At 58.9% G+C, this 12,436-nt stretch overlaps 1 protein-coding gene across 2 annotated transcripts; it reads right to left on the bottom strand.

The window, feature by feature from the left end:
• Window positions 1-379: 379 nt before the first annotated feature.
• Window positions 380-8,094, bottom strand: EPN3 (epsin 3). Of its 2 annotated transcripts, XM_030840274.3 has the most exons (9): window positions 7,415-8,094; window positions 6,328-6,446; window positions 5,546-5,623; window positions 5,230-5,355; window positions 4,219-4,348; window positions 3,477-3,746; window positions 3,193-3,309; window positions 2,834-3,064; window positions 380-2,626 (listed from the first exon to the last, which is right to left on the bottom strand). In XM_030840274.3, the coding sequence occupies exons 1-9, from the start codon at window positions 7,950-7,952 to the stop codon at window positions 2,298-2,300; spliced, it is 1,938 nt and encodes a 645-aa protein (XP_030696134.2). In that variant the 5' UTR covers window positions 7,953-8,094; the 3' UTR covers window positions 380-2,297. The 2 variants fall into 2 exon arrangements, with proteins under 2 accessions (XP_030696134.2, XP_060146495.1); XM_060290512.2 differs by lacking the exon at window positions 5,546-5,623.
• Between the last annotated feature and the right edge of the window lie 4,342 nt (window positions 8,095-12,436).

Genomic DNA, 12,436 nt, shown 5'->3' with positions numbered 1-12,436 from the left:
TCTGTTGATGTGGAGGAGAGAGACCTCTGAGAAGCTGGGATAGTGGAGTGATGGAAGGGTTGGCAGGCGGGAGAGGCTGGTGTGTGTGCTCCCCGGAAAGAATGAGGTTAGGATCAGAGAACAGGAAGCCTGGCTTTAATGTGGAGGAATTCAGGATGATGACGAGCCCCAGAGAGTGACCAGGGGTGAGAGCAGCTGAGAGGTCAAGGGGTGGCGAGGTCATCTTCTTGGATAATGGAATCACATAAGATTGAGCAACATCTGGATGAGAAGACCATGAGCCATGGCACGGGAGGAATGAGGTGGAGCGCAGCCCCAGGCGGGAGGAGGCAGGACACCAGGTGGCTCCAGTCTCCAAGGAGGGAGGGGTCTTCCAGGAGAAAGATGGTCCAGAGCAAAATGGGGAGCCAGACTACCAACCTCCTCTCGGTGGGAAGCAAAACGGCACCCCTCGGGAGTCCTTAGGGAAGCGGCGTCCACAGGGAGAGCCAGTTTAGAAGAGGAGGACCCAGGCTGAGGAGGGGCGAAAGGTGCATCAGTGACCAAGAAGGATGGCGATCTCCCAGGTTTGTGCAGAAGATGGATGGGTCTGGGTACTGCCTGGCAAAACCAGGAATGAGAGGTATTGCAGGTTCATTCCTCATGGTTAATCTCTGAACAGGGTGGATCCTGGGCTGAATGGACACTGGCCTGGGAGAAGCCACACAGCAACCTCCTAAGGAAGGAACTCTTGTTCCCATTTGACAAGTAAGGAAATGGAGGCGCAGTCATAGAGAGGTTAAGTAATTTACTCAAGGTCAGGGAGCATAACCACTTATTACTAAGTGATTATTAAGTGCAAACCTTAGAGCAGTTTTGAATGCTGTCGGTCTGACTCCTAAGTAGATGCTCTTGTCCACTCTGCCTGTAACAGGTACAGTAGGACTGACTCCCTCCAAAAAAACAAAGCAGCTCCTTTCCCCACCCCCACCTTAAGAAGGAGACCAGCACTGTGTCCTCCCCCACCAACTTTGGTGTTTCTGGCCTATGGAAGGCCATTTTACCCCAGGCCTTTGGCCTGCTGCCTTCAGAGCCAGACCCTGAGCACGGAAGACACATCAGTGCCCAGTGGTTGGAGAGCACTGAGTAGAAGAGAAGTGAGGGTCACCATGGTGGCCCTCAGAATGAGGTACCAGGCCCTGCTCCTCCCCTTGGTTTCTCAGACCCCACACAAGCCCCCCAGGAGGGATCATGGCTGAAACTGAGTTTCTTGCCAGTCCTGGTGAAAAGACGAGAGGAGTAAGAGCCAGATGTAAGGTGATTCAGTAAAACAAAGGATCGTGGGGGCTCTTGGATCCGGCTTGCCTGCCCCACTGAGCTCTGAGCTCCTGGAGGCTGCGGGCTTAGCAACTCTTGAATCCCTCCCAGAGGAGCCTAGCACTCTGTCCACAGCAGCCAGTCAGTATTTGTGAATTAAATCTGGGGCCCAGGGTGCGAGCTCAGAGCTGTGGAGCCAGATCCCCTGACTCTGAATCGCAGCCCCACTCCGCTAGCTTTGTGACTTTGAGCATGCCATTTAACCTCTCTGAACCTCACCTATAAAGAGGGAGCAGGGCCAAGGGCTTTGCACTTGATCTAACGCTCTGCTGCTCCCGTTTTGACATTCTTAACCCAATTTTGAACAAGGGGCCCCCACGTTTGCATTTTGCACAAATTATGTAGCCATTCCTCAGTGGGAGTAATATTATCTACCTCAGAACATTGATGCAAGGCTTAAATGAAATAATCTGTCTGAAGTGCTTAGCACATAACGAGTGCGCAAGGGAACAATTGTCTATTGTCCCTTGCTATTAGAGCATCCCCCGCGCCGATGTGTGATAAATGGTTGAATGAATGAGAGTCTGGGGAGCATGTGGAAGCGAAGGTGCCAGGCTGAGGGTGCTGTACAGGAAGTGGGAGCATTTTTGTGCCCCACATTGTGGAGCAGTCGTTCCCACGGCAGCCGGTGATTCGTGCTGTGGTCCGGGCCTGGCCGCCACGCCCGGCAAAAAGTCCACTTGGTGAGACCTGAGGACGTGGGTTCCAGTCTTTATTACGAGGCGTGGTCTCGGCCCCAGTGAGGTCGTCAGTGGGATGCGGAGGCCAGCGACCAGCATCTGCGCCGGCCTCGGGGCGGAGTCTCGGCCTTCCTTCCTTCCCGGGGTGGGTCCTGGCGTGGCAGCCCCGCCCCACTCACGCCAGGGGGCGTGGCCCAGCGCCGTCCACGTGGGACGGGGCCTCACGCGCACGCGCCGGCCCGCCGGAGGCGGGGGCGTTGCTCAGAGGAAAGGGTTGGTGCTGGCCTGCGGGGGTTGGTTGAGCAGCCCGGAGGAGCCTGAGATGGGCAGCAGAGGCTGCGGCAGGCTCGCAGGGGACGGCGGCGTGAAGGCGCGGGCTTGGGGGAAGACGCTGACCGAGGCGGGGAGGGTCACGCTGGCCGGCACGCTGCTAAGCGGGAGGGGCAGGGAGGCGCTGTAGGTCATGGAGCCGCCGACCGGCCCACCGGCCGCCGGGCCCAGCGCTGGCGACCCGGTGCGCATCTGGTTCAGGGTCGGCCTGCCCTGGTCGCCCCCGCCGAACGGGTTGGTGGGGGATGGAGTGCTGAAACCTGCGGAACGAGATTGGGTTGGGGGACTTGGAGCGGGCCAGGGCCACATAGCCCTAAGTGGGGAAGGGGCAAGGTGGCCAGATCTGGGGTCTTAGAAATAGGGAAGAGCTAAGATTTTAGGGCAGGGTCTGGGCTGTAAAGGAAGAGACGGAGAGAGAGCAGGGGACCCCAGTGTTGAGACCCAGCAGGGACGAGGGGGTGTCCTACCTGTTAGGAAGGGGTTCCGGGTCTTTGCAGCCTGGGGCGCCTTGACTAATGAGTCAAGGTTGACCAAGGAGGAGGCCGAGGGCCCCAGGAAGGACTCAGGAGTCCGGCGCGCTGGGGTGTCCTTGCTGGGCTGGGTTAGTGCTTCCCCCAGCACATCCAGGTCAAAGGCATCTGGCTCCTTTGTGCCATTTTGCTTGGAACTGGGGTCGGGGTCTCCAAACAGGTCCAGCTCTGGAATAGAAATGATAAAGCTCACTGGTAGGGAGAGTGAGTGGTCTCTCTGAGAGGAAGAAGGCAGAGGCCAGCTCGGGGTGGGCCCCTCCTTCCCCAGAGCTGCACATTCCCTGACTCCTGCTTACCCACAGGACTGCTGGGCTTCCCGGAGGGCAGGGCCTGGGCACACTCTAGCCCCTCCTTGGTCTCTGTGGATACTGGAGGCTTGGCAAATGGGTCAAAGGTCGAGGCACCGTCCAGCACTAGCCAAGGAGGAAAAGGGAGATGAGATGGGTTGGCAAAAGGGCAGGCACTGGGCTGATCCCTTTCCAGGCAAGCTGCCCTCTTAACACAGGATCTCTTGCCCCTTGGCACTGGAGGTAAGGGGACCCAGCATCCCCTCAGCCACACCCCCTGGCCCTCCACTTACCAGGTGTGTTGGAGGTCTCCACCAACGCCCCCCAGGGGTCGGCCCCAGTGTTGAGGAGTTTGTGGCGGGGGGAGTTCTGTGCCCAGGAGTCTGGGGGGGGTGGTCCAGCAGGCGGCACTGGGGTCCGGCCCCAGGGCTCAGAGGAGGAGAGCATAGGGGGCAAGTTCCAGGGTTGGCTCTGGGACAGGATGCTTCCTGAGCGGACTGGAGACCAGGGGTCTGCCGAAGGCCCCCAGGACGAGCCACTGGGCTCTGTGCTGGGCCTGAGACCTGAAATGGGGACAGCACAGATGTGACCCCAGGCTCACGCAAATCCCCAGTCCAGGGCCTTCCCAGTTACCCAGAGCAATGTGGGAGGCCAAGGGACTCATTTCACAGATGGGATGCTGACTCAGGACTACCCAGCAAGCTGGAGCCCATATTCAGCAACTTATTCCAGGATTCTGCACCCCCAGGGCATAGGCAGCTCAGGCCACATTCCCAGTCAGGGACAGGCTGGGCCAGGAAACCCAGGGTGACCAGAAGCAACAAGAGAACGTTTCTGAGTTTCCCATGAGCTGAGTTCCTCGGATGTGCCCCCTCCCTCACTACAACCCCAAGACACAGAGGAAGCTGAGGCTCAGAGAGGTGCAGTGCTTGCCCAGTGGCCCTCACCTGTGGGAAGGGGATGCCAGCAAGTGGCTGGGAAGGAAGGGGCTCTCTGGGGCCAGTCTGGGAGCCCCTTGCAGCCCTGCATGCCCACCTGGGATGTCCCATGGGTCCGCAGAACAGTGTGTGGAGGGCAGGGCCGGGGCTGGTGCGAAGATATCCACCAAGTCCAGGATGGAGGACTGCTGGGGGCAGAGGCGGCCATGCTCAGGAGAGGGTGGGACCTGGAGGAAGGGCGGGCCCTGACCTGTCATCCTCACTCCAGCTCATTCTCTCCTTTATTCATTCCACAAACATCTATTAATGGTCCCTCGCCTCTGCACAGTGCTTTCCAGTTTATGTTTCCTCATCTGTTTAGTGTCTGATCTTCAGAACAACCTGTGCTGTGGGTAGGGAAGATGGTGGGGTGCCCATTTTACAGATGTGCCAGCTGGAGCCCAGAGAGGGGAATCAAATTAGCCACATAGCCAGGGAGAGGCAGAGCTGGGACAGAAGGCAGGCCTGCCCGACGCTTTCCTCAGCTGTCCTGCCCCTCGGCCCATCAGTGGTAAGAGACATTTTATGATGAGCCTACTTCTATAAGTCAGTGTCCAAGAAACATTGGCCACAATGAGCATTGGCAGAAAGGGTACAGAGACACCCCAGGGATAGCACGGACAGCTTTGGAAGGTCGCCTTGCTACCAACAGCTACCCACTCCTCCCTCTTGGAAAGTGTGTGTATGAGCCCAAGATGTTTTCAGCACCATAGGCCCGAGGCCACCCCCAGTCTTGACCCACAGTATCATATGATCCTAGAGTGTCAGAGCCAGAACTGTCCAACAAGCCCACTGTACAGAGGAGGAAACTGAGGCCAAGACAGTGACAGTGCGGCCAAGTCCAGGAACCTCAGATCAGGATTCTCTGCATCCCACTTTGCCACCAGTTCAGTCATCAGCCCATGCATGACGGGACTTGGGTCTGCTAAACCCCCTCCACCCCTATTTTCATTGAATTAACATTACTTAGTGCTCACTAGATACCAAGCACTGTTCTACACTCTTTACAGATATTTAACGCAACTCATTTCCCAGGCTCTGCCAGCCCACAGCCCCCAGTCCCCTCTACCTGGGTGGTTTTCAGCTTCTCCTCCTCTCTCTCTTCTCTTTCGGGCTCTCTGTCCCGACGACGGTGGGGTCCGGCCCCAGCACCATTCGACACAGGGGAGTCATCTCCCCGCCAGGACCTCACCTCCTGCAGAAGGAAAGCGTGAGCAGCCCAGGCTGGACTTGAGGGGACCTTGGCTGGAGTCAAGAGTGTAGGGTGGGAGGCGCCGAGAGGTCGGGGGCAGCAGGACCACCACGGGGAGGGGGAAGAGCCTAGTTAGTGCCCGCGTAGCACCTCCACCAGCAGCAGCAGCAACACAGGAGGCCCGGCCCACTACCTTCTGCTCCTGCCGGCTCAGGTGCAGAGCCAGCTGCAGCTGCAGGTCCTCGTCCCTGTGGGAGGCTGGGGGGACCGGCTGCGAGGGAGGGAGAGAGGGGTGAACTTGGCCCAGTGTTCCCACTCCTGGGCCGAAGGGCAGCATCGCCCTGTGCCGGTAAGGGCAGTGGAGAGAGGAATGCCCACCCTGAGTGGGTGTGGGCAGCCTGCCCCCAGACAGCAGTATGGGTGTGGTCTTCTCCCTGCCCGAATCTGGATCTGAGATGCAGTTTAAAAATCAGGAAGATTCATCCTTCTCTTCTGGGTCCCCTGAGTGCTCTCCAAGCCCTGCTGTGCGAGGCCAGCTGTGTCCTGCCAGGTCTGCCTGGATCCACAGAGGCGATGGCAGAGAGGAGGCTATCAGGGAGGCTGTCTCTGCCCCCCATAAGGACAGCTGATGGGGGGGCAGCATATTTCTGTGTCTCCTAGGAAGGTGTCTGTCAGCACACTCACCCCTTCCCCTCCATGAGGCGATAGCAGGCCCATGAGACAAACGGTACTGCCAACCTACCACACACACACTACCCCTTCCAGGCCCAGCTGGAGAGGACTGGGGGTGGGGAGACAGACCCCAACCCCAGTAACCCAACCCAAGGCACACAGGTGCTGTGCTGTCCTTGGGAGCAGGACTAGGGCTTTGGGGACCAGAGTAGGGGAGCCTAAGAATCAAAGGTGTGGGGCATCCAGGCACCCATCCCTCCTCCAGTTCCCTCCGCCCCCCGGCTGCCCCAGGAGGCGCCTTACCTTCTCAGCCTCCTCGCGGCTCATGGCCAGGGCCAGCTGCAGCTGCAGCTCCTCTTCTCCTGACGTCTGGGGCCGGGCCTGCTCTAGGTCGGAGGTGTAGCGGGGAGATGAGGAGGAGGCTGCAACGACCAACCATCCGTCGTGGCTTCCGTAACCACATGGGGACCCATAGGCTCCCCTGCCCGCCTCTTGCCGGGAAGCTAAGGCTCAGACAGGGAAACTGAGGGGGAAGGGAACAACTGGCAGTCGCGGGCCCCAGAGGGCCAGGCAGTGTGCTCGGCACTTTCTCTAAGGTTTCCATTCCACCCCGATAAAAGAGCCCAATCCCTCCTTTACAGACTCGCAACGGCTCTGAGGGGTGCCTGGCTAGGGTCCTGCAGCAAGACTTGAACCCAGGTCCCCTGACTCAAGTTCCTGGACTCTTACAGCTGCGCCCCACCCAGCTTGGGGTCAAGTGCGGTGGGAGGGGGAGAGGTTCCAGTCACGGTCACAGCTCTCCAGGCTCTCAGCCTACTGTCAAGGAGGGTCATCCTGAGCGCCCCCAGATCAGGAAAGTGCCTCCCTTCGAGATAGGAGAGCTGAGAATGCTCTGTAGCCGCCCCCGTTTCCAAGGGCAGGGCCCTCGAGCGGGGGGATCAAGGAGGATGCCCTTAGCAGCACCACGTGCTGTGTGTCTGTGCACAGGGCCGAGGTCTCACTTAATTCTCAAATTGAACAACTGAGGCAAACAAAATTATCCCTACTTTACAGACGAGGAAACTGAGGTCCAGAGAGCTGGTTGTCTAGATCACATGGCTTGGAAGGGGCAGAATAAGGACTGCTACTCCAGAGCCTATGCTTCCGCCACCATGCCCCTACCAGACAGCGAATTAACGGTAACAAACCTATAAATAACATCATTGTTCGCGCTGACTTGTCGGGCACCTACTACGTGCGGGCCTTGGGCCTCGCATGTCAACCTCTTTCTCTCACGGAATCCTCACACATCCCTCTGAGGTGGGGATTCTTATCCACAGCTGGGGTCACAGAGCCAGGGTCAGAACTCGGGCTGCCTCTCTGTCCCCAGCCACGCCCTGGGCTCACTCACAGTTGTAGGAGGACGGGGAACCGCGGGCACGGCTGAAGCCCAGCTGCCCGCTGCCGATGCCCGTGCCCTCCAACGCCATGCGCTCCTTGGTCTTGAGGGCGTGGGTTCGCTCCTGCCGGAGGCGCTCCTCGTCCTTGAGCAGGGCCATCACCTGCTTGACCTTCTCGCGCACGTTGACACCCTGGTCCTTGCCATCGCGGTCGATGTACTGGAAGTCCTTGAGCGTCTGGATGGTGTAGAGGTTCTCCCGGCACTGGTGGGCCACCCGCTCGGAGCCTGTCTTGAGCAGGTAGTCCAGCAGCGTCAGCGCCTTGTACACGTGCCGCCAGTTCTTGCCGCTGTCATTGAGCCGCCGCCACAGCATGCCCATGACCTCGGCAAAGGCCACCGTGTTGAAGGTCAGATCGGCAATCTCCGACATGAGCGAGCTGGGCGGACCCCACGGGTCATTGCTAGTGGCCTCACGCACCTTGATCTCCGCTTCCGAGTAGTTGTGCACGATGTTCTTCACCTGGCGCCGCAGCGCTGATGTCGTCATGGCTGGGGACTTGGAGATGGGCGGCCCCCGCCCCAGCCGCAGGTGGAGGGCCGAGGAGGGCCACCGTCGTCGTCGTCGAGAGGTCACGGTCTCCAAGGGTGGGCCGCCGTGCTCTCAGCAGGGCGGCTGTGTCCTTGGCTTCCACATGGGTCTGAGGAAGAGAGGGCCTGGAACTTAGGAGCAATGGGCCACCTTGCTGGCCACTCAGCCAGCGACTAAAGCCCTGGCCAGGGTGTCCCTGCCGCCAGGAACAGCCTTCGGCAGGCACTCATTTTGTTTTTTTATTTTACTTATTATTCAGCAGGTACTTGTAACTTTGCATGCTCATTAATCTTTACAATCACACCTACAAAGGCATTATTATTATTACCTCCGTTCGAAGATGGGGAAAGTTTGAGAGAAAGATTAAATGACTTGTCCAAGATCACAGAGCTGGTGAATGCGGAACCAGGCTTAACCCAGGTAGACACGCTCCACAGTCTTTGCTCTTAGTTTAGGGACACGAAAGTGACCCCCCAGGAATGCCTACTTGTCTTGCTTCTACTTCACTACCTCTGTTTCTGCTGGGATCTGCCTTAAGACCTATCCTTTCCAACTTCTCCATCCTCACTTTGCTCTCTTCTTATACTGTTAATTTTTTTTTTTTTTTTTTTTTGCAGTACGCGGGCCTCTCACTGTTGTGGCCTCTCCTGTTGTGGAGCACAGGCTCCGGACGCGCAGGCTCAGCGGCCATGGCTGACAGGCCCAGCCTCCGCAGCATGTGGGATCCTCCCGGACCGGGGCACGAACCCGTGTCCCCTGCATCGGCAGGCGGACTCTCAACCACTGCGCCACCAGGGAAGCCCTATACTGTTAATTTTTGTAGCTTGATCCATTCAACACCAATTTCCTGGGGACTCCTCTGAGCCAGGCTCTATGGCAAGCATAGAGTGCAAGCCTCGGCCCACACACATCCACTTGAGAGGGTGCAGGCAGTCACAGTCCAGCATGGGAGTGCAGAGGAGCACAGGAGTACCCAAGCTAGGAAAATCAGGAGAGCCTTCCCAGAGGAGGTGACGGCTGAGCTGATCCGAGGTTCGAAGTGAAGAGTGAGGAGGAGTGAGGCAGCAAGGCAAGGAAGGAGCATCTGGGGGAGGCTGCCTCCCAAAGAGGACCCATCGTACACACCAGAGCACTGAGGCCAGAGAGGGCTATGGCGTGCCCATAGTCACACAGTGTGTAGGTGGCAGAGCTGGGACTAACACCTAGGTGTCCAGAATACGAATCCAATTGATTCATCTGATTGCTTTATTGCCTCAGTCCCACCTTCTCAGCCAGAATGAAAACTCCCTGAGGGCAAGGCCAGTCTGGGCTCCCCAAACCCCCAAGGCCCTGAGCAGTGGTAGACCTCTGATCTCCCAGCTGAGGGAAGATTAGAGCCAGCCCACAGCCTCAGGACCAGGCCATCAGCTAAAAGCACACCCAGGCCCAAGACAGAGAAAGGTTCTCCCAGGGCTCTACCAGAAACCAAAACCCGAATCCCCCTGCCACCACCATTCCTCTGGTGTGGAGACACACACACACACACACACACACACACACACACACACACACACACACTCTCTCTCTCTCTCTCTCTCTCTCTCTCTCTTTCTCTCTCTCTCGCTGGACCTGGCCTCCACCCAAACCCCCCACCAACAGCAACCATGGAGACTGCACCTCTCAGCTCTACCCTAGGACCCAGCAGGAGTCAGAAAGAGCCTGTCGACCCCCACCCCCCATCTCAACTCTCCCTCCAGCCAGCCCTGCTAACCTGGGCTCATTTCAAAGCCTTGGAAGTTTTCATCAGGGCCCACGTGCCTGGGAGAGCTTGGACCCAGAGGGTAGGACCTTGTGGGGGCACAGACGGGATGGAGAGTGCTGGCTGAAAGCGGGCTTACCTTCTCTCTGCTGCCTTTCTGTCCCGGCAGTGGCGGGCCTTCTGTGGGATGCCACAGCCAGCACTTGTTTAACGCCTGCCCTCTCCCTCACTAGTGACTCAGACCTGTCTTTACCTCCCCAGCCTGTGGGCTGGCGGGTGGCAAGAGTCAAAGTGAGAAATAATTGTGCCCTAGAGCCCACCGAGTGCAAGCCCCTCCCAGCACTGGCCACTGAAACCAGCAGAACTAGTCGGGCATCCTGACTCCACCAGGAGCCCTACCAGGGCCGCCCTGGCCCTCCTAACCGGCCGGCATAGTAGAAGGGGGCCCTCAGTGTGGGCCCTGAGGCTCTGCCTGAACTTTCTCCTAGAAGGTGGGAATGGAGGAGGCTTCTCCACACGCCTCTGACTGAGCTGAGGGAAGGGAGGGGTCAGAGACACCGGGACGCCCCGCCCCCACTGAAGTGTAAGGGGACCAGGTAGGGAGGAAGAGAGGGCAGGGTGAGGCCAAGGGAGCACCGAGGGGAGGGAGAAGGAGAGGAAGGAACGCGGGAGGGGGTGGCCGGGAGAGCTGCCAGCGGTGTTATAAGCAAAGGGTTTTATCGAACACAATATGCCCAGAAATAAAAGGGAGTGAAACAGAAACCCAGCAGCCGATAAGGCGGCAGTGGCAGCGGCGGCAGCCGGGCAGCCGGGTATGGAATTACTGCAGTGACCTTGAGCCAGACCCTGTCAGGTGGAGGGAAGGACACTGAGAAGGCCAGGCCGAGAGGCCAATTCAGAGATGGGGAGAGGGTGGGGGAGGCGGGAGGCAGGAGGCAGGAGGGTACGGGCTGGGGGATGGGAGAAGGGCCAGCAGGGGGCGGGGCAGGCCATGGCGGCAAGAGCATCCGCTCTCTCCGATGTTTGGGGTACCAAGAAGAGCTTTACAAGGGACGGGAGACTGCTCTTCTCAGGGCCCACAGCGCTGGCGGATCTGTCAGGACTAAGGCAGCAGATGGCATTCCCAGAGCGGGGATTCAGGGAGACGGGAGGAACCCAGATATGTTGAGTCGCGTGCATGCGTTTACCCAGAGACTGTGCCCCCGTGGGCCCGCGCCCCTTCCCATCCTCTGCTAAGGCGGATCTAGTGCCAGGCCCTTCCCCCCATCAGGTCCAGCTTGGGCAGTGGGGGGAGTGGCAGTGCGCTAACTCTTGCTGCAGGAGGGACAAGAGGAGTGACCCTAGCTCTAAGCTTAAGTCAGCCCAAAGGTGGATGTGTCTTGGGGGCACTGGAGTTGGGTGGGGGCTGTCCTGAGGCTACAGGAGCAACAGGGGCTGAGGAGGAGTGGGCAGGAGTCTGTGCGGAATGCCACCAAAGATGCTAGTCCCAGGATGGGGAGTGAGCCCTAGGAGGCCCCCTTCTTGGGGGCTGTAGGGAGGGAGGGGCGGCAGGCAAGATGCCTCCAGGTTCCTCTGTGACCCTGCCCTTCTCCCGGGGACCTGGAAGGGAGACTAAGCCCCAAGCCTTTCATGCCAGGCACCACAGCTGATGACGGGAGCTTACCTCCAGTGCAGGCTCCCTTGGCCCCAGCCCCGGGACCACGAGCAGCCTCTGCAGTGACCCTCCGACCTGCGCAGCAGGGGGATGGTACAGCCTCGGGAGTATCCCCAGAGCCATCCACCACGGACCCTCGTCCTGGAGACCAACCCTCTCCCAGGAGGCACAGACCCCTCGGAAGGGCGGCTCAGGGTCCCCAGAATGGGCGGCTGCTCTGCCTCCTGCCTGCTTGTCTTCTGGACGCCAGACAGCACTCAGGAGGAAAGTTGCTCAGCTGGCCAGGCAGGTCTGCCTCAGCAGTAACAGGACACAGGAGGAAGTGCAGGGCACGTTAACCCCTTCCTGCTGGCCAGGCAGGCAGCACCTTCAGAGGTGGGAGGCCTGCCTGCTGGCTGTCCCCAGGAGGTGCAGCTCTGGAGCCAGTGCTGGTGACCCACTCCCACTCTGCGGTGAGTTAACCCTTCCTCTGCCTCCTGGGGGGAAATGAAGGGTGGGGAGGGGAGGCTCCAACACTCACCCCACCCCTATATTCCTCCTCTGAGCCAAGACCACCACTCCCTGGGGCTGGCCCTTTGGTGGAGTACTGCCTTGTGTGGGTTTCCATCTGGTCCCCTCGGCAACCCTGAAGGGTGCATCAGGACTTCAGGCACAGCGCCCTCTCTGCGTCTCTGACACGGGATCAGATCGGAATGCCCTGCTCTCCCCAAACCTCCTCCCATGTCTCAACTGGAGGATGCTTGAGGCCCATGAGGTCCTTATCAGAAGCACCAAATGCAAAACCAAGTGGGTAGGAGACTGTAGCCACTCTTCAGGTCTCCCCCTCTCCCTTCTGCTGCATCAGCATTGAAGGCCCATAAGCCCACCGTTAGCAAAGTTGTTCTTCAAACTCTGGGAGCCTGGGGCCCACTCTGTACAGGCAGCCTGGCCCAGAATGATTATTACTGACAGAGGAGAATTTATGGTGCTGAGTCTGAGCTGACAGCATGTTTCTTTGCAAGAGTCATCTCTCATCCACTTCATATTTCTCTGAGCAAGGGAGGGAGCAGA

This window comes from Globicephala melas, chromosome 20 (genome assembly GCF_963455315.2).
Source record: "Globicephala melas chromosome 20, mGloMel1.2, whole genome shotgun sequence".
In the NCBI taxonomy this organism is placed as follows: domain Eukaryota; kingdom Metazoa; phylum Chordata; class Mammalia; order Artiodactyla; family Delphinidae; genus Globicephala; species Globicephala melas.
Note: the sequence above shows the minus strand (reverse complement) of the source record. Positions and strands in the feature narration are given on the sequence as shown.

Coding starts and splice junctions, on each gene's coding strand:
- EPN3 (XM_030840274.3), bottom strand. CDS start 7,952: ATGACGACATCAGCGCTGCGGCGCCAGGTGAAGAACATCGTGCACAAC. Junction 5,356..5,545: donor TGAGCCGGCAGGAGCAGAAG/GTAGTGGGCCGG, acceptor TTCCTTCTGCAG/GAGGTGAGGTCCTGGCGGGG. Junction 2,627..2,833: donor CCGGAACCCCTTCCTAACAG/GTAGGACACCCC, acceptor CTCGTTCCGCAG/GTTTCAGCACTCCATCCCCC.